General features: G+C 35.1%; 1 protein-coding gene across 4 annotated transcripts in view; it reads right to left on the reverse strand.

Annotated features, from left to right (window-relative positions):
- Positions 1–8210: 8210 nt before the first annotated feature.
- The window catches only part of Cnot6l (CCR4-NOT transcription complex subunit 6 like), a 100234-nt gene continuing 85652 nt past the window's right edge, over positions 8211–22792 (reverse strand). For all 4 annotated transcript variants that reach the window (XM_027939733.3, XM_027939732.3, XM_027939731.3 and 1 more), the window contains exons 10-12: positions 21310–21537; positions 18758–18960; positions 8211–15392 (exon numbers count right to left, since the gene is read on the reverse strand). In XM_027939733.3, the coding sequence (XP_027795534.1) occupies positions 15180–15392; positions 18758–18960; positions 21310–21537 (644 nt within the window). In that variant the 3' untranslated portion in view covers positions 8211–15179. The remainder of the gene's footprint in view (positions 15393–18757; positions 18961–21309; positions 21538–22792) is intronic.

A 22792-nucleotide genomic window follows, 5' to 3' on the forward strand; every position in this document is an offset into this window, starting at 1 on the left:
AGTTGTTTCTATCATTGATCCCAATGTAACCCAGATGGAAAGTGTGTGACCTAATCCAGTATGAGATAGCAAAACACCAAAGGAGTTGCTGAATTTTGTTCATTTGTATTGAAAGAAATTTTGGAAACACATATGGGAATATATTCTAAGACTATTTGGAAGAATGACATGGATTGCATCAGGTTGAATTTATGGACATGGGTACACCTACCTGGAGTTTAATTTGTTGACTCAAACACCAGGAGTGGTATTAGTTACCTGATAAATTAGTAACATAAAGCTAGAAGGGTCTGAAGTAGAGTTGGCAGAATTTGCTTGGCACACTGTGCTGTCAGAAATATAACATGAGCTACATATGTAATTTCAGACTTCCTAGTACCAACATTTTTCCTTGATAAGGTATGTGAGGGTAATTTGATACATATATATATATATATATATATATATATATATAATGTGTAATAATCAAGTCAGAGTAATAAATATTTCCATCTCTTCAAGCAACAATAATTTTTGGATTGGGAATTTCATATTCATCTAATCATTTTGAAATATGTCAGATAGTTTTAACCAATAGTTGCCCTACTATGCTATGGAAAAAATTATAATTAATAACTAATTCCTTCCTCTTCTGTTTTAAACTTATTGAACTTTTTTCCTTTCCATCCTGTCCACCATCCTTCCCAGGCTCTAGTGACCACTATTCCATTTCATTCTTCTATGAGATTCACATATTAGCTTCTACAATGAATGAGAACACATTGTATTTTTCTTCTGTGTCTGGCTTATTTCATTTAACATAATGACCTCCAGTTACAGCTATGTTGCTACAAATGACAAGATTTCATTCTTCTTTGTGGCTGAATAATATTCCATTATGTGTGTGCGTCACATTTTCTTTATCCATTCATCCACTGATGACATCTAAGTTAAATACATATTTCAACTATGTGAATAATGCTGCAATAAACATGGAAATGTATGTATCTTTTGAGTATAAATAGTTCATCTCCTTTGGATCTATACCCAGTAGTGGGATTTCTGAATCACATACATATATGGGAGTTCTACTTGCAGTTTTTTTAAAGAATCCTCATACTGGTTTTCATAATGCCTGTACTAATTTATGTTTCCCACCAATAGTGTATAGGAGTTCCACACCCTCATGAGCATCTATCTTTTGCTTTTAATGAGCCCTTCTAACTAGGGTAAGATGATAGATACCTTGTGGTTTTAATATGCATTTCCCTAATGATTACTTAGATTGTGCATTTGTTCATATATTTGGTCATTTGTATGTCTTTTAAGGAGTGCCAGTTCTTTAGCCCAGTATTCATTTTTTCTTTTTTTGGCTTCTTTAGGTTCTTATATATTCTGGATTTTAATCCCTTGTTGGATATATAGTCTGCTAATATCTTCTCCCAATCTATAGGTTGTATCTTAATTCTGTTATTTCCTTAGCTGTGCAGAAACTTCTTAATTTGATATAATTCCATCATCTATTTTTACTTTTGTTGTCTGTGCCTTTGGAGTCCTAACTAAAAAATCAATGCCTACACTAATGTCTTGGAACATTTCCTCTATGTTAGAAATCATGCTGAGTAGCCATTTCCCATTTAAGTTAAAATTGATAGAAGTACGAGAACAGATGCTGAGTAATCGGGTTTATTATTCAGCACTCAATATGTTCTTATGAAACACACACACACATGAACTAGAGATTGTTGTACTGAATTGCACAGCACAAGCAAAGGAGTCTAGAGAATCTTAGAAATGGGAATTTGGAATGGACTTATAACTGCTTAGCCACTCCCAGTCATACACTTCCCTCTAGGGAATGAAGAACATACGTTTCACCAAAGTTCAGTCACGCATAATTACGTTTCATTCAACAATAGATTATATTGCCTAATAATCTCATAGCTGTTTTAGTTTGAGTATATTCTATGATGTTCACACAACAAATTCGCCTAATGACACATTTCTCAGAACATATCTCCATTGTTAAGCAACACATGACTGTATGAAGGAATGCATGAGTCAGAGAAGCATATTCATATAAAGGACAGTTGCATTCTGTTACATAGCAGAATTAAATTGTGGTTTTATTGAAGTTAAAATTGATAGAAGTATGAGAATGGATGCTGAGTAATTAAAACAGTGTGTGCTAGTCATGAGCTTGCATGCTCTCACATGCATTACCCATTGTTTCTCTATTCTGAATGGATCAAGAAAGCAACATTTCCCAGGCTTCTTTATCAACCACTTATGGTTAGGTTCAGTCAGTGAGACACATAGTAGAATCCTGGAGGAAAAGGAAAAGCTAGGGAGTTTCTCTTCTTATTGCTTTGGGTAATCATTCCCATCAGAGTCTGAACCTTTGTGATCCCAGCACCTATGGGCAGCCCCCACCATGGTTATGTCTCCTGATAGAGTTACCAGATCCAAGGAACTGAGTTTACCTATCTTCCCAACGTCCATGGATTGTCTTAACGTTGGAGTGGATTTTGGGTGTTGCTAACCTCTGGTCTGTCTTATCATTTACTTTTTGGCTTCATCATTTCCTTACTCACTTAACTGATTCCTTGTGTTGTGTTTATCTTGATTGAAATAGAGTAGCTTCTGTTTTTCCAAAGAAGCGATTAATACAATCCCTTATAATAGCCACTTTTAAACCTAATACACATAGACCACAAATCCTCATAAATTGTTCTACATTTACCTTTTGAATAAGGTCAACATGTTTTTTCCTATGTTTTGCACAGTTTTAAGTTAAAATTGATAGAAGTACGAGAACAGATGCTGAGTAATTGGGTTTATTATTCAGCACTCAATATGTTCTTATGAAACACACACACACACACACACACACACACACACACGCTGTATCTTCCAAGTATTAGAGTTTTCTAGAGAGATATTTTCTATAATCCAGGAGCACTAGTATAATTGCCTGCCATATGAAACCTGTTTCTCCTTGCCACAGGATAGTGTCCCAAAAAACAGATTTTGAGATGAAGAATGGTATTTGGGAAGTTTTTATTAGAGTGCTCAAGATCAAATCTGTGAAAGAAGTCATAACCGAGACCTTGGCCATTCATATAAGGAGCTTTGGAACTAGCATTCCCTTCAGAACTTCCTACATGTTGATAAAAAGGAGTTAAGCCTTAATACCACCCACCTTCACCAGTCTTTGGCTGCAGGTCACCCCCAACCCCCACCCAAAAGAGGCCATGACCCGAGGCAAGGAAACCCTCCTGCTTCAGGAAGGGTTTTAGCAAAAAGCCCTCAGCTTCCTACACTCTTCAGAGATGAGAAAACGAATGAGTCTTGAAGAAGATAATCAAGGCAGTACACCACAGGTCATCTCAGTCTATTCAGAGTCAATTGATTTGTATGATATATTCTGGAAGTATCTCCTTCCCTCTTCCCTCCCTGTCCCAAGAACATGTACAAAGAAAAGGCCTACAGTCTCTTCTGTTGGGCCATTCTTAGGCTAAAATTGATACTCACCTTCTCTTTCCTAATACCCAGAACTTGTTCTCTTCCTCAGCTAGGACCTCTGCTGGTCTTGGTGGCTGACATAGTGAGGTGACCCAGAACTTGGTTACTCTACCCTTTATGAGCCTATTATTACATTTGTCAATTTAACATCAGCACAGGGCCAGGGAATACCAAGTTGCCCCTGGACCTTCAAGTGCCGAATAACTGCCTGCATAGTATTAAAGCATTGTATAATAGCAGCTGAACCGCTTAACAACATAGGTCTACAAGGGTTCCATTGCCCAATGGGAAGGGTCACTTGCACTATAGTCTGGACATGCTGCACAGACCTTCCTGTTTCCTGTACCAACCTGGGCCCAAGATCACACAACTGTTGAGTTACCAAACTATCTGGGCTTCAGTTATTTCTGGAAAAATATAGCATGTTTTTTACTGGTTTGTGAGGGTTAAATAAATTAAGGTATACAAGCATACCCTGTTTAGTACCCAGCATGTAAAAAACCTTTTAACAATAAATTTTTATATAAATTTACATATCTGTCATGACCAACTTGTCATGATACAAGTTTATATAACATGCTCAGAAAAAAACAGGACTGTTATTTAGAATTTTATCTTTGGCACCAGACATGGTGGTGCACCTCCGTACACCCAGCAACATGGGAAGCTGAAGCAGAAGGATCCCAACTTTGAAGCTAGCCGGGGTAACTTAATGAGACCCACAACAACTAAGTGAGACCCTGTCTCAAAATAAAATATAAAAAGGGTTGGGGATGAAGCTCAGTGGTAAAGCATCCCCTGGATTCAATACCCAGTACTAAAAAAAGAACTACTGAGAACTTTTATCATTTGCTATTGTAATTAAGTAGACTTTCTTGATTTGCTGTAACAAAAATGTAAAATCCTTCACCATGCCATATTTAAAAAAAAAATAAAGCTCGATCTGAGAGGAAGTTAAAACCCAGGTAAATAAACTTTATCCAATGGGATACAGGGGCCATTGGATCAATATTCTCTTCTACTCCACATTCTGAGGTGTGTTTTACATGGTTCCTCAAAAAATTCCTGGTAGGATCAAGCCTCAGTTACCTGCAGAAGTGATTAGCTCATTAACTCACCATTGAACTGGCTTTTCATCCTTCCCTATATGATTCTTCCTAGTCCTCACCTTTTTTTTAATTTAAAAAATATATATTTTTAGTTGTAGATAGACAAAATACCTTTATTTTATTCATTCATCTTCATGTGGTGCCGAAAATCGAACCCAGTACCCTACACATGCCAGGTGAGTGTTCTACCACTGAGCCCCAAGCCCAGCCCCCACTCTGTTTCTTAAGATCAGAACCCAAAATACACTATCTGCAAGGAAGATCTCAGGCTGTATTGTTTGTGGGAACTCAAGTTAACATAGTACCAGAAATGGCCCAAGAAAACAAAGGCTCAAGATGGACTTCTGGACTTGGATCACTCTCTAGTTACCCCACAACTGGATGATGACCCCTGGTATGCTTTCATTGGTGACAGATCTGAAGCAGAAGTGGAAGGGAAGCATTGGCTTATGTGTAAAAGAACAGCACTTAAACAGTATGGGGAATGGTAAATGTAAGGATTGTGAGGACATCTGCTTTCCAAAACCAACTTCAGGCACCTTAAAATAATAAAATGTTGGGCTCAAATTAGCCAACAATAAATGAAGGTATACTATGAAAGTCAGAATGTATCCAAGACTATTTAAAGACCATTATTCCAGTGGCTATATTCCAGGGCAAAAAAGTATTAAAGACCAGGCTTAGGATTTTCACATCAGGAACAGAGCCCCTAAAAATACAGGCATGGTTTTCAACCCTGTGTATTCAAAGCAAAAGCCCAAGATCTAAGATGGGAAACTTTGGAAATGAAAATAGGAGAAGCTTGCCTCCCCAGATATCCTTAACCCTCAGGGCCCTTGCCCTTGCTAAAAGAAACCTCTCCTCACCTAGATACGAGGCAAAGTTCTCACCTGGAGCAGATGCCTCACAAAATGCTTGTCTTCCTTTAGCTTCACCCCAACCCGTTTCTATTGATTTGAGACCCACTATAGTCACATCACAGCAAAGCCTGAGCAAAGGACTACAGTACCTACACCAGAAGAAAATAGTTTACTCACCCAAAGAATTCTAAGATCTGGGCCAACACTAACTAAAAACTAAAGAAACAAGTGAAAATGGATATTCAAAGTGTGGGCTAAGGGACTCAAATAAGATTGCACTGATATGGTGGCACTCTATAGAGTCAAGATATAAAGTCTTAACAAGCAGGTGGCAGAGTACCCCTGAGCCCAATCCCCAGTACTGCAAAACGAAACATAAAACTTGGTTCCCTGGGAAGCAACCTCTAAGATGATTAGTGGGAAGGAAATGCTCAGTGAATACTCTTGGAATCAAAACCTGTGAAAGAAAAGGAAAGGAATGGGGGTTGGACTGAGAGAATTTGGGCAGGACAAGCAGTCTCAACAAAAGTAGCCTAGAAAATGTGAAAATAAGATGGCTTATCAGAGTTACGAAGATGGGCTAAGCCTAGAACTTTCTAACCACACATGCCCAGGCATTGGACATAGGCTGCTCCAAGGAAGAGGTCATTCTGGCCTTATGATGCTATTATACAAACAAAGACTTACAATATTTGCATAGAAAAGCAGAATTGCTACTACCTGATGGAAGGGAGGAAGAACCATGTCTGGAACCCAGGGGATTCACTGGGCATCTGTTGGTTCTTTCATGTTTGTGAAAGAAACCATAATCTAACAAGTGAAAAATATCTTGTGGGATGAAGGTATGGCATCCAATCTCAGGGAAGTAACAGAAAGCTACTGACAAGCTAGTACATAGCTGAGTAGATTCTGGAATGCATGATGTTAAAAGGAAGGTGACACATTAAGCACAGCCAGAGAACTAGCTGTAGCAGTGGATTACTTTGGTTCCACCACTACTAGTCTATTTTTTGTTCAGATACAGCACATTGCAACCTAGAAGGCTGATAAAACAGGCCCAAACAGATCTCAAAGGTACAAAAGGTAGTGTATCAGACTCATGCTCTTCTACTCCCTCTCAGCTCATTCCCTGTTCTCACCATTGCCAACCAGATGTACACAGGTATAACTTACAGCACTTTGCCTTAGCCACATCAAATGTTTTCCACTTTCTATACCCCCAATACCATTTCTCCATTATCACTCTCTGCGACAACTGCAGAATCTAAATGAATTTGGTATATGCACAAATGTGGGTGAGGGAAAGGAATTATTGCTTTAGAAGTAACCCTTGTCTCATGGGAAAAGTCCACAAATACATTCTTTTCCCATCCCTGATGACAACAATGTAAAGGAACATTCTATTCAGCTCCTGAGAGGGTCCTTGACAAGCTTATGTTCTTGTTAAATGCAGATCTGATTAGCTCAATATACACACCATTGGTTTTGCTTTCTCTCCTTCCTGATTTCATCCGTCCTAGTCTTCATTCTTTCTTGGATCACTTACCCAAATAAATTACCTCCGTGTAAGCCCTTGTCTTGGCCTCTGCTTTTTGAGAAGCATATCATAAGATTTAGGTTCTAATCTCCATTTTACTAATGAGCATGTTTTGCCCAGGTTTACAGTGAATGCAAGGACACTTGATGTCAATGCCCTCTCTCAGAAGTATCAATATATGGAAGTTATCTTGAAACCTTGACTTTATAATTCACTTTGCAGGTGACTCTGCTTTTGGGAAACTTCTTGAAGGTTGGCAGCATAATGACTTCCATGAAGACAAGGTTTTAAGATCAGTGATAGGATCTTATTGAATCCTTAGCTAAAAGGCCAAGTCAGTAAGCATGAAAGTTTCAGTCTCCAGATTTCTGATATGCCAAAATAATCCAAGCATTTATTAAGATGGTTAGCTCAGTTGTTTATAAGATTAATGTTCTGAATCACACTACTTATTTTTCACTTGAATATTCCCATAGCTGGATTTCTAATTATTTCACTGTGACCTCACTCCTCACCACCCACTTTCCAAAATCCTAAGATTTAAAGATTATCTTTACTCTAAAACATCTCAGCATCTTGTGTGATATGAGTATTTAGAAAGTAATTTGTGGAGGTCAGAGACCCTGTCTTTATATCACCTATAGCATTTTTTTTTCATAGAATATAACCTAAATGTTTGTTGAATGAATTTATTCTAGGTCTTGGAGAGCCTAAGCTGCTGAGTTTGGGCAATACTGGTAACTCAGATGATTTGATGGTTGTCTATCATTCAGGATAGGCCAAATTTATGCCCTCATATCACACTGAGACTGTTGTTTCTTACTCATACTACATGTCCAAAAGTCAGCAGGGAGTTCTGTTCAGTCACTGAAGGATCTAGAATGAGAAGTTCAATCTCAACATATGTTCTCATGATCAATAAGGCACAAGAAAATGCATTACAACAAATTACATACTGCATCTCCAAGTTCCACCCAAATGACACGTCCCTTTGATTGGATTTCCTATGGCAAAGCAAGTCACATAACTTCAAAATCTATTCTAAACAAAGTATGTATGTAATTTTCACCAGAAAAAAAAGTACCATGAATTTGTCATCATTTTGTCTAAATTCCTTTGGCTCCCTAATTTATAAGAGAAGTACCAAACTAAAAATAGAAACTTACACTGCACAAATAATCAAAAACCAAGACAAAAGTATGCAGTTGCAAAATGGCCATTTATTGCCTACAGGGGAAGGAAAGGGAGGGAGAGAAGGGGAAGTACACAGGTGCAAGGAAACAAGCATATATTTAGCCCTATACATCATGTGTGAGCAGTACCCAATCTCCAAAATGGAAAAAAGTATTTTGTCATCTGACATAGTAGTTAAGATTCTTAAGCACCTCCCTTCTGAGCTGCCACAAGATTTAAAAGGCAGGACTGCTTTGTTTAGTCAATGTTCACATTAATGAAAAAATACTACCACCCAACTGTGTTCTTTTGCACGCACATTTTGTACAGCATCTATTGTGAAAAAACATCTCAGCTGAGCAGTTAGGTCAGGATTCAGACCTCATCAACTGTTTAATAAATAGAAAAATAAAGCAGCTGGTGATTTGTCAGAGAGAATGTGTTCAATAAGAGTAGAACCACTTTCTCCAGGGATGACAGAGTGTAAAATGTTTAGAACACCACAGAACCAGTCTATTAAACATTAAACACTAGCAAGCTACAATTACATGGCACTTCATTAAATCCTCTAATAAAAAAAAAAAAAACCTTAGGATTTTAAACTGATTATTGGAACACAATAACAAGTTGATTTAGTGCTTGGCTTTTTCTTAGGACAAAGCAAATACATAAGCTGAAACAATTTGTTTTAGAATATTATTAATAGAAACTAACAAGTATTCAGGGAAAAAAATTACCCAAACACCTTGCTCAGTTTTAAAATCATGTGCTTTGCTTTCCGATCATTAGAATCAGTTACAAAAACACTATAGGCCACAGAATGACTTGAATGTATGCAAAACAATGAATTATTTAGTTCCAGGTCATGAAAATAAATGAACCCCTCTCTACTCCAATGGTAAATTGAGTAGAAGAGTATATAGTCCCATGGACAATTAGTTGGCACTTATTATATAGCTGAAATAAATCACAATAGAAGATATAAATTAAGAAAAATAGATGATATAAATTAATTCATGGTGGAATGGACCAAACACCCTGGCCCTTCCAAAGAGAAAAGGTACACATTTGCTTTAAAAAAAATAACAAAGAAAAAAACCCCACCCACCTCTATACTACCCTACTTCAGAGACAACAAAGTTGAAAAATTCATCTTCCTTGAAACATTCCAAGTACTCCTACTTAACTCTATACCTCAGCTTCTCCTAGGTAAAAGCAGTGTTTGCTTTTGGACAACTGTACGAATGCCCATGGTGCACTTCTCAGTGCTGCTGGTGTTTAAGAAATTTGCCACTCACAACACTGATTCCAGATCCAGTGTGCAGTAACACAGCCATCCAAACCCCTCCCCTCAAAAGCTGGCAGAGCACCGCTCAGGAATTTCACAGGTAAGGGAATACATTTTTTAGTAAGTTGAGCACAGAGAAAGGACAGTACAGTTTCTAAATAAATAGAAACCCAGATACTGCATCACTTACTGCATCAAAATTGACACAAGTAGCAGGAGATACTATGTCTGTTCAGTACGAAGCAAAGCCATGGTTTGACACATCAACACGGAGCCAATTTTGTAAGTTCAGATAACTATAGGCAAATTAAATATGATTATATAAATATGATGGCTTAAAGAAAATGTATTGGTACTTTGAAATTAACACAAAACTGAAATAAGCAAGGACCATTTCTGAGAGGGCTACCATGATTCTTATGCTTTCAAGTTAAAACTGACAAACGGTGAAATTATCTAAATTCAGGGAGACTGCTATAACCAAAATAACTAGTGATAAGCGGCAAATTATGCCTTCTGAAAGATTCTGAAAGCTAAATGTACCATGCCAAAAGAGTCATATCACTTGGCATTTATTTGCATACCCTGTCATATTGTGATTTATTTCTGATGACACTTCGAATTTCAGTTTAATGTTATTGTTTGTACAATGTGCCATTAAAAAATTAACATTTAATAGACATGTCCTTAATTCATATGTTTTAACACTAAAAGTCATTTAACTTAGAAATGCTCTATCACTTCCATGTCATGTTTATTAAATGAAAACCTCAACATACTTGTTTTCCTTTGGTTCCAAGAATAATCCAAGTCTAACCAAACTTATGCCAAAAGAAATTACTTACTAGGTTAATAAAGCTTGCTTTTCCTTCTTTCTACAGGCCTTTTGATTTAAGATAAATTTTCATAAAGAAGCGATTTGGTAAAAATAAGAAACATGCATGCTTCTTAATACCTTCCTCAAAACTGCCAACCGTCTTTCAAGAGGTTCTTGTTCAGAACATCCTGCAGTACAGATATAAGGGCTTTTTTACCCTTAGCTGTTGGTGACAATTCTGAAAGATGCTCTGGGCATCCTATTGAACAGATTATAACTTTGGTAAATGCACCAGGTTAAAGATGCACTAGTTAACTATATCTGAAGTTCAATTTGATGATCATGATACTATTATAAAATTAAAATCCCAAAGCAATCATAAGCATAAAAGTTCCCATCTGTCTACAAATTCAAAACTTTAGTTGAAGTTCCTGGCTTAGAAAAATAATTCTAACTTCTTTAGTTAATCTGCTACCTATAATTCAGAGTCCTATAAACATGATACAATTCAAAAGGAAAGGGGGGTAAACAAATCTTCAACACATTAGAAAGGTGTTTTCTTTTTTTAAAGGTGAGGGGAGGTGTGAGAAAACCTTACAAATGTGAGAATTCACATTTATGTCAAACATGAGTTATTTGAAAATGTGCCATAAAGCTTCTGCTAGCCATAAAATCATTCTGTAACAAAAACTGATCATGATTTCTGTGACTGAAGCTACTATCAGTCAACATATTTTGCAAAGCTATTAAAATATCTCAAATTCAGAATATAAAAGCTAAGAATCAAATAAGTATTGGGACACAGGCAATTTTTAACAATAGAAAATCTAGCCTTGTATTAGGAATGACAAATTATATGCCTCCAGTTCCTTCAAAGAACATATACCTCCATGTGCTTTCTGTACTCGTTGCTATTTGATATTGAAAGAAAAGATCACATCAGTGATTTTAGAAATTCTTGGAAATGCAGACTTAAATTTTCCACCATTTAACAATATATACTTAGGAGACAGAATTTTGATGTTTGCCCATGTTCCGGTTTTAATGTGCCACACCCTCAATTCTAATGTAATCTGCTATAGAATCAAGTGATATGAGCCTTAGATATCTTTCAACCTTCTCCCTTGCTTCTGTGATTTAATATATAACTCTAAGACACAAAAATAGGAGCAAATAAGGAACAGAGTTTTATATTTCTGCAAACTACAACACTAAAACACAGTGGCTTTTTTAATACATTCACACAGGATGCTTATTAGTAAAATTAAATATCTGCCTATGAATATCAGAAAAGTAATTTGAAAAAAAGAGCTTGGAACAAGGCAAATGGGAGGGGGAAAAAGCTGGTCTCAGAACCCATTGTGCCATACCTGACTTTAACATGTGATATTCAAACGAACGTTCACACGCCTCACATCAAAGAAATAAAACAAAAATATTCAGCTATGTTGTACAAAATTTTTTTTACATAAAACATCATAAATCTTGAACAGATTTACTATATCTGAATTCTAAAAAGTTGCCTATAGAATGGTGCTGGGATTCTGTTCTCTGCTTGCTTTTAGGCAGTGCTGTTGCTTAAAAGTTGACACCAGGCACAATATTTTAAAACAAAGTCAACAAGCAAGGAGCAGTAAGTGGATTTGAGCCTTTTCCAGATGTCAGTCCTGAGGATGCTGCAATATTCCCCATCAAAATGTGTAAAGCTATGAGGCGGATATTGATGCCTGAGAGAGTGGGTGACTTGACATGCACTTGTATGACCGTTATAATAGCAAACAGTGCAGTTTTCCCTTCCTCAAACACTGTTTTAATAAATTTAAAGAACACTCCAGTTCCCAGATTAATATCAGGAATCATATTTAACAATTTAAAAGAAACATATCACAATCGAAAAATGCCCAAAATTTCTCTTATCTTCAGATAAAATATGCAGCAGTTCAATGGTATAAAGCTTAACTTATTCTGAAAACTAGAAAGTATATGAGCCTATATATTTTGCTTTCATTGAACATAAACTACTGTATGTCATTCACCTCTTCCTTTTGGCTTCTCACTGCCAAAGTTCCAAATGGCATGCGTTTTAACAAGACAATGCTGAGGATAGCAGCATTTCTGATCACCTGAATTGGCAGCTCAAAACAGATACCACTCCTTTTACAAAGGGAACAAAGGGTGAAGGGTGTGTGAAATTTGGGCAATGGGCTTAAGGGAAACCGTGCACATGAAATTTGGGTCACCATGCCCCAAGTGTGTGTGCCACCCAAAACAAAACACAATTACCTACTTCAACAGAGCTACTACCAACATTTACTAAAACCACATTTAAAATACACAGGATAATGAATGGTTTGAAAGAGTGCATTTGGAAGCAGAGAGAACCCAATTACACACCTTCCTGCAACAGAGTGCCTCAATCATACACAAAATAAACTTAAGCTGTTTACAATGTTTCCCAATTTTTTATTTTTCCCTCTACATTTAACTATTAAAAAAGGGTTTTTTTATTAATAAATGGGCTCCTCTGTGGTTCATATACAATCATAAGTGAACTTTAAATTCCATTTTATACAAACATCTCAAAAAATATTGGGAGTGAAGTATGGTAGGAAATATTGCTCACATTGCTAATTAACATGCGTATAATGAAAGGAGGAAAATATTTTGTTAGTGCATATACCTCCAGAGCAGAAAATCCACCCAAAAAAAAGATCTAAAATAAAACATACAGTAGCCGATTACAAAAAAAGGTAATGTCCACAAAATTAAGTTTTTCATGCTATTCTACTTTCCAGTACTATGCTTCAGGTAATCAATTTGCATGGCTAGATGTTGGATGCTTGAGGTATATAAGAAGGGATACCTGTACATTGAGGAAAATCTGTCATCTTAAGAGTTGTTTCTTTTTGTTTATTCTGGTACTTTAACATTTTTAAAAGAATATTTTATTTACATCAAACTTCACTGAACTACAATGACATTCCAATTATAGCAGATGACAAACAACGCCTCTATCACTAGGCACTTTTAAAAGGGAGTTTAGGCTTTACAGAACCCTTCTGATGCAATCCCATATATGATATTACATCATCCCACCACCCTTGTCCCACTAAAATTACCCTTCAGGGGATATATTATCTTATATAGCCTGATTAATTTACTATGGAAGAAATTAGTATAAAATGACCAAAGGAAATGCATCATTTAATAATAAAACAGCCTAAGATGTCAGGTTTGAAAGAGGAGACAAATTGTATATATTTAAAACTAATTAAATAATTTAAATTTGACTTGTACTTTATATATTAGTGAGACACAAATATAGGCTATTTTCTTTTAAAATTTCATTCACATAATGGAAAATTTCTCATTTATTAAAAATATCACATTTTGAGACTAGAAACAGTAAAGTGCATGAAAAGTCTTAAAATATAAATTTCAGAAAACTCTTATAGCAGCAAAAAAGCAGAATAAAGAAAAACTTAAAAACACAGACACAACCTTTTCCTGTTACTGTGCCATAATTAACATCAAGTAGCCAACCAATTTTTCCCCCCAGAAAACGAGATATTACGTTCACTGCCTCTTGAGTCACAGATTTTCAACTGGCTCCTCCTGGATATTAAAAAAAAAAAAAAAAATTCCAACATATCTGAAGGCATCAACAGTTGGGAATAAACCAGTAGCTTTTTAATTCAACCCTGACAGACAATGGAAACAAAGATTAAAAGCATATGATGGCCATTTGGCAGCTAGAGTCAGGAAAAAAAATGATCCAAGGTTTTCAACTACTGCCCAAAATCTGTTCTTTCTCCCCCTCAAATCCTTTCTATTAGTAACCTCAATCAAAACCAACAACCATTTAACCTACTTTGGGAAACACATGAAATATCTGTATGGCTTTCCCTTTCTGAAACTTTGATCAGGGTCTTTTTTCTCAGCAGTTTGTTTTATAAATATTTGATTATAAAGGCAAAATGATGTTATCTCTTTTTCCAGTATAACCAGATAGAAAACAAGGATAAGTAGGTAATGAAAAATACTGGACACTAATTTTGTGGGCATCCTAAACACACCAAATTCTATTTTCAAGATATATGGCAGTATAAATTATCTGCTGTTGCCCTATAAATAAACTACAGACAGGCTTAGAATACTTTTAAACAGGTTATAACTAATATTAGGGACAAAAATAACAGAGTGATTTCTCAAAACAAACCAAAACAAAACAACCAGTGTTTAGCCAACAAACTGTCATGTGCTGTTAAATGCTTGATTCTGAAAGCATACTGTGCAATCATCTTTTAATTTCTCAAATTTCTTATTACAGCTAGAGGTTATATCATAGTTTATGTACAGATCAAGCAAATTTAAGTGCTTTGTTAATGTGCAAATGACTTGGGGAGCCAAAAAATTGGTCTGATATAAAGGAAAACAGAAATTCAAAAAAGTTTTCCCTGGAAGGCATGCCATCATTCAATTTAAAATCTTATATTTATAGTTTAAAAAAATTGCCTTTTACAAAATCAACTGGCTCATTTGAAACCATTCAAAAGAATGTATTTGTTTTTTCAAAACAAATACATTGTTGCTTGGCCTCAAATAGGTGATTAATCAATTATGAATGCTGACTCCTAATATAATATGAAGAAAATCCAATTTAAAAACACGTTAAATTAAAATTTTGGAAAGACAATAATACTTTGGTTCCAGCCCTAGTGCCAAATGATATCAATATGCACAAAAATGTACAAAGTCTTATAGCAAACACATAATGAAAGGAACCTGAAGAAGCAGCTTAAGGATGGCCATACTTCACTCCTACATACTTTGATTTACAACTATACAGGTCCATAGCAACAGATCCCCGTCTTTGCGGGGCAGTACTCCACTACCTCCGATTAGGCAAGTGAACACCATTGACAAGAGGCAGGAGTGGAGGGTGGAGTTCAAGTTGTGTTAACAGTGAGAAGTGGTCTGAAGGGATGTGAGGGTGTGGACACCCAGTGATGTTGTTCTCAACCAGCCATTGAGGATCTAAAGGCCCCAGGACACCAAGCACGTTCATATGAGTCTTGGAATAGAAAATGTAGTCAATCACGCCCTAGAAAGAGATTGGGGGTTGAGAGTAGGGGGGAGAAAAAAGAAAAATGTTTAGATAATAGAAAAACTCTATGTAAAGAAAACTTCATAATTTATAAAAGCAAAACAAATAATCTTTACTTCTGAGAGCTATTTTGCTGCAGGATCAAATAAGGTTCAAATCTTCAATGGGTATTACATGAAACAGAGCATCCTAGTGAATCATAAAAACTCCCATGTGTGAATAAGTGATAAACTAAGGAGCTACAATACACACTAAATTATGTCTAGGTATTTTTAGAATTGTCCTGCTTGGTTTTTAGTGAAATCTAATACTTATCAGTATAAATGTGGAAACTGTACTGTTATAGTAAGTGGGAAAATAAGAACAAGTATAACAATATATAGCTAGCACACAGCTAACTATTCTAATTTCCACAAACCCTGATACACAATCATTTCTAGATTTTCTTACTATATAAGGATATCTAAATAAAAAATATTTGGCAGGGACCCAAATATATCAGTTGTATCTCTCAGAACTAGATGAACTGTCTGATCAGTAAATCTCAAAGAGTAGTGTGCTTGATTGTCCCAGGCTGTGAATGCAAGATAACAAATTCACATTTTTCCTATATGGTTCCTGTCTAAACCAAGAGAACATAAACCCAAATAGAAAAAAATATATATGTTTCTACAGTTGAAAGTACCTATTTACAAATACTATACATAATAATGGTATCTACTAAGAGATTCTAGAAACCATGACTTTAATTTGCCAATTTTCATATAACCAAGACCAAAATAATTCTTTTGAGAGAAAAGACCTTATCTAACCTTACTTTACCATAAATTAAGGAACCTAGGAGGACTTCTGTCATTAATGCTTCAAATCCAAATAGTCTAGAAATTATATAATGACAAGGTATTATTCCCTCATTTTGCTTAATGTCTGGTTTTATAGATATATTTCAGAAAAAGAGTTAACAAGGGCCAGGGTGGCTATACCTCCCCTTTGAGACCACCCTTTGCTTCAAACAAGAAAGTAAAATACTAAAATAAACTTTTCCTCCTCTAAGTTGCTCTTGTCAGGTATTCTGGTCACAATGATAAAAAAGCTGACTAAAAATGCTTTTAGATTGGGAGTATGAGGGACCAGTGAGGAACAGCAGTAGGTTTGAATTAAACTGTTTATTAAACTTATTTGGTCTGTAAATAATGCTAAGAAAGAAGTAATTCTCCTAACAGCTATATTTCAATTCACTCCAAACCATTTCTAGATAAAGGGACTGGATTCTAAATACTTATTCAGTAACCAAGAAAGTAAACAAATGCTCAGCCAAGTAAACAAAATTAAATAACATCTCAGTGAGGCAATGGCAGGACACTATTGTAGGATCTGTATTTAAAGTTGATCACAGGAGACTTTATATTTGGTGTTAATCTCCTTTTTTATTGACTTTCTTCAATATTGGAATAGAATTACATAAAATCCTTCATATAAATCTGCAATGTTTATTGTTCATTCTTTCTAGTCAGAAATGCCCTTATTTCATTCTCTAAGCATCCTTCCTTCTATCCCATTCTACACTCTCATCCCATCTATCTATTCAGCCAGTCTACTTATCTACCCATATATATGCCTCTTTTCCACTCATTTCTAACTCTGTTCTTCTATTTCATTACTCTCCAAGCCAAGCATTTCTGGTAGTTTAACTGTACTCATTTAGCCAGTCTGAATGTTGATTTGATTATTAACATCCATAATAGATTCTGAAGAAATTTTAACAAAGAATTTTAGACCAATTCAGATGATTGAGGAAGACAGCTTAGATTGATAGCCAAATTTTGTTTCTCTGATTTTTGCTTTTGAATAAGAAAAAAGTAACTTTCAAAAAAAAAAAGGAAGAAATAATATCTGTTCTCTTTTACTTATATTCATACCAAAACATTAACAGTTGTAGAATTATTGAACACTTCATTGGAGAAATTTTATTACAGGATTTCTGGGTTATACTAGCAGATTTATCATTATAGTTAAAAGGATAGGATTTAACCTATAGTAAACTATCATTAAATATAGAGGTGTTTCTTTAAGCTTACACTGGTGTGCCTGAAGCCAGCTAGTACCAACTTTATTAGTACACCTTCACAACACTGCATTCAAAGGTAGCATTCTGGGAGCTTGGAATATGCTTTAGCAGAAGCATTTAAACCACAGAAATCAGCAAACTCTACAGATCAGGGCTTCTTTTTCCAAGAAATATTTACCAGCACATCATTGCATATGAGTGATTAAAACAAAATGAACTATCACTGGATAGAATTATCTAATAGCAAAAATACCAAATTAGACTCAACTTCTAAGCAGCTTTTCCCCCAACTTCCTGATTACAAAAGCTGATAAATAATTTGTTTTCAGGAGCAAACACTAAAAATGAAAAAAAAGGCTACTGGAGTTGTGAAAAAGCCCACAAATTTCCTTTGGTATTGTATTAATCCTCTCATGGCTGCTTATACCAAAACACTTTCTAAAATCTTTATTTTTTCAGGATAGTATATTAGTATAGACGCCTGAAATGCCAGAAAATAAAATAGGAACAAAATAAGAGCTAAAGGGAGACAAAGTGATTAGAAAATAGGCAATAAAAAAGGGATTAACTATACAAAGCCACCATGATCAATCTCTTTAAAGAACAGCTGGCCCTGTACAATAGTCCTTTAATTTCTTTTTCTTATTTTGCAAAAACTGTCTTTTTCCTTTTTAAAGATGGAGTGTTCCAATGTATGGGAATATATTGGTATGACTAAATGGATATAAGATGTTATGTGTAACCTATAACCCCTTCTTTAAAAGAAACCTAGAAATTTTAAAGATAAATATAAATGGAAAGTACTAAGAAATTTTGTTATTGAACATCATATAAATCCATTCAAAATAAGTTTAGGTGCTGGGATTGTGGCTCAGCGGTAGAGCACTCGCCTAGCACGTGCGAGGCCCTGGGATCGATCCTCAGCATCACATAAAAATAAATAAAGATATTGTGTCCAATTGCAACTAAAAAATAAATATTAAAAAAAAAAGATAAGTTTATAGTCCAGTATGTTAAACATGTCTGGAACATTGTAAACATTTCAGAAGTGTTTGTTATCATCAGTATTATTTGAAATTTGAAAAAATAAAGATTAAAAAACAAATTGTTAAGACAATAACTACCACAAACCTATCAAAATTCCTTATATTTAGATGTATACTTAGACTTGACATTTTGAGAATCTAAAAAAGTGAAGATTATAAAATCAATTTTAAGTACAGAAATTATACTTTTCTTGTCACAAGTTTACATTTGAAATACTTTCAACACCAGCACATAGGCTGCTACTCACTTTGAAATCAAAGGTGTAATTGGTGTAAGGCATCAAGTTATTTTCATAGGCGCTCTTAAGTTGGAAGCCATGTGTAATTCTCCCTTCTGAGCTTCCATTTTTTCCATTGCAGCTGAAGTTCATAAGACACTCATTGTACCTTAGTTCCTTGAAATCTTTATGGTTGTCAGCTACTCCTCCATTGCTTAAATATTCCACAACACCTAGCAGAGTAAAGAAAGGAACAGTACCAGTTAGCATTTAGTCCTTACACAAGTCTTTAACAGTTAAGACCTGTAGCCAGGTAGCTATACCAGGTTCAGAGTCGTTTTATTAGGTTTTGAGTCATATGAAACCATCTTCTTTATTATTAAAAAATTTTTTAAGGATACTTGCTTATTTCAGAACAAAGTATCCAGATTACCTAAAACAGCGTTTCTTAATAGTTCCTTCAGCTTTATATGATTTCAAGGATCTAAGCAACATTTACCAGAATGATCTTGACCTTAAGTGTTTTGGGAATATTATTCTAAACCTATCTAGCTCTTGAATATTTTCCTATTCTACACAATCAACAACTTTGGAAACATAAAATATAGCATATGTAATAAAAAAATAATTTAACAAAAACATTTCACATCTTCAACATTTCAGTGTCTAGTGTCAACTAGACAACATCATTATTTTGAGCTAGCATGAGTTTTCTCAGCCTGACACTACAAAGATTATTTATATGCCACAGACATATTATTTGACCAAATTATTAGGTGTATCTAAAAAGATGAAGAGAATTCAGAAAGTACAGTTTACAGTACATTAGTAAACATGAAAAAATTATCACAACTCTTATGATGATAATTAGTAGACACTAATATTAGAGTCCTCTCTTCCTATTTGTGATCAGGATGATAGCAAGATACAATGAAGAAGTAATTAATGTAATATCAGTATCAAAAAATTATCATTTACCTACTATTTATTATATGCCTATCTTAAGTGCTTTACAAACTTAAACCTCACAAACAACAACTCTATATGGTATATGTAAAATGATTATTTTCTTATTTAAATTTGAGAAACTTGATCACAGACCACACTGTTGGTTAGTGGCAGAAATAGGATTCCAACCTGAAAGTCTCCACAGTCAACTCACTATGATTGGCTGACAAATGACAGTAACTGGCTTAATGAAATCAAATTAAATAGGAGAAAAACTTGTATATCAGAGCAATTCAACTCAGAGGATTAAAAAAAGGAGAGTGTGGTTAAGATGCCAACTGGCCTATTGGTCATAAAACATGTGTAAATAAAGATTTCAAGCATTTATTTTCTAAAAGAGAAAGATGTTTAGTGACTTTTTTTAAACATTCCAATTATAGGCATTTGGGTTGTTTTATGTTTATTGTTGGCTGCTTTTTAATAGCCTAATAATAATGATAATATACAAAATTTAGAATATGCTTTGGAAATAATAAAAAAGTAATACCTTAATGTTTTATGTTTGACATTTAGCATCTAAAATAGAAAACTGAAGCCTGGAATCATGGTGCTTGCCTGTAATCTCGGTAACTCAAGAGCTGAGGTAGGAGGAGCACAAGTTTAAGGTCAACCTCAGCAACTTGGCAAGTTTGCGCCTCAAAATAAAAAAATAAAAAGGGGGCTGGGGCTGTAGCTCAGTGGTAAGGCACTTGCCTAATATGTGTGAGGCACTGGATTCGATCCTCAGTACCACATAAAAATAAATAAAAAGATACTGTGTGTTCATCTACAACTAAAAATTAAAAACGGTCTAGGGATGTAGCTCAATACTAAAGTGCCCATGAGTTCAATTCCCAGTACCAAAATAAACTTACTTACTTACTTACTTAACTAATTAACTAATTTCATGAAACAGAAAACTGAGTTTTGCAAAGATCCAAAACGACAGAAGTCAAGATATAAATAGTTAATGGAGGTCAAGAAGTAATATGAAATTCTAGGTGTTTTGATCATTCTTCTATACCTAGTATCAGTTATTCACTGAAAACCTTCCAACTATCAACCAATGAATATTTTCTGGTTGCCCATTTAGATCACCATTCTCTATTATACTCCTTAGGAAGCTATCTTTATTGCATTAACTGCAAAACCCTTCTCCCACTCTAGCTTTTAGTTGGATTTAGTCAATGGGCAGCACTGGCAAGAGATCAGAGAGAGAGAAGCAAAGTCCCTTCTTACTGGTTTTTGCAGCCATCATTCAGTTCAAAGTCATTGTTCCTATTATGTGGTTCTCTTCTATTATCTACTTTTTTTTTTTTTTAACAAGTTCTGCTGACAGCTCCCAGACCAAAAGCCCCTGTGATTGAGTACTGCAACATTCATTCTTTTTTTTCCCTTAAACCTCACCACACCTTTGGAAATAGTTTCTTTATTAAACGTTCCTCAATTACTTACTGCCCTATCCCTGCAATTCTCACTGATATACTTCTTAATTTAAAAGAGAAATTTTCAACTCCAAAAATTACAAGTTACAAGGCTTTCAACTCAGAGTAAAAGCAAAACTGAAAACAAGAAGGAAATGATGTTATAAATACCTGAATCTGGCAATGAGTTAAGATCTGCACATAGCACCAGCGGGATGGAATTAGGATCTGCAGTTGGGCTGCCAGGCCTACTTGAGGCTTTCTCCAAAATGTTTTTAACCTCTGAGACAAACATCATGGTCTGGATAAGTTTCACATCAGAATACTCTGGGTCCCAATGCATGTGGGCATTTGCCACTATAAGCAGCTGTTTGTCTGCAGCATGAATAGGCTTCATACCTAAATTTAAACATTATAAAAAAAGATAAAGTTATGCCTTATGTCTCAGGACAAGTGGTATCTTAAAGTTTTCACAAAAAGATTCATAGCAGGGCTGGGGTTGTAGCTCAGTCGTAGAGTGCTTGCCTAACGTGTGAGGCACTGGGTTCGATTCCCGGCACCACATAAAAATAAAGGTCTGTCAACAACTAGTATCTTTTAAAAAAAAATTTTTTTTTTAAATCCATAACAATTTCTTTACTCTTTTCCAGGAATTTATACCTTCCCTTTTATTTCAATCTGGTTCTCAGAAGTCAAGGGGCTAAGATTCTGGTAATCCTAATATGGAAATTACTCTTCCAGATCGAGTTGACAAAGTAGCCCATAAGCTAAACATGGCCCCACATATGTTTCTGTGTAGCCCATGCGAGCTAAGGATGCTTATATATTTTTAAAAGGAAGGAAAGAAGGGTGAGAGTTGGAGAATCTGTGATTAAGACTTAGGTAGCCTATAGAGCCTACAATATTTACTATCTACTCCTTTACAGTAAAACTTTGCTGATCCTTGCATTTATCTAAATACCCAAGTTAGGAATTATATCATGACATAATCAACATTTGATTATAATGCCTTGCATTTGCTGAGTTCTTAGTTTAAACAAGCACTTTGAACTATCTGTTGATTAAATACAACAATAACTTAGTGAGGCAGGATTTCAGTTATTAAGTTACCTAGACTTTAATTGATCTTGCATTTCCTGATCAGTAATAAAAGACCACATGATATTAAGCTCTACAAAGTAAGTCAATTTTCTACCTAAACAAATTTACTAACACACACCAGGATAAATGAGAATTGTGTTTCAGACCAGGCTTTATTACTAATTATTCTGTGTGGTCTTGGACTAGTTAGTTACCATTTTGGTATTCAGGTTCATTTGGAAAGTGAGAATTCAACTAAGGTTCTTTTTCCCCCATAAAAATCCTATTTTTTAATTCTGTCAAAATAAACACTAACATAGTTACTTTCCAAATGGTAGACAGGATAATATATTAAAAATTATAAAAGTTGCCAAGCGTGGTGGCACACATCTATAATCCCAGCGACTGGGAGGCTGAGGCAGGAGGATCAAGAGTTCAAAACCAGCCTCAGCAAAAGCGAAGCGCTAAGCAACTCAGTGAGATCTTGTCTCTAATGTTCACTACATAAAATATTAAAAACGTGCCCTTTGCTTATGGCAAAGGAGGTGTAAGCACTTTCTATATTATTAAATTC

This window comes from Marmota flaviventris, chromosome 7 (assembly GCF_047511675.1).
Source record: "Marmota flaviventris isolate mMarFla1 chromosome 7, mMarFla1.hap1, whole genome shotgun sequence".
Taxonomy (NCBI): domain Eukaryota; kingdom Metazoa; phylum Chordata; class Mammalia; order Rodentia; family Sciuridae; genus Marmota; species Marmota flaviventris.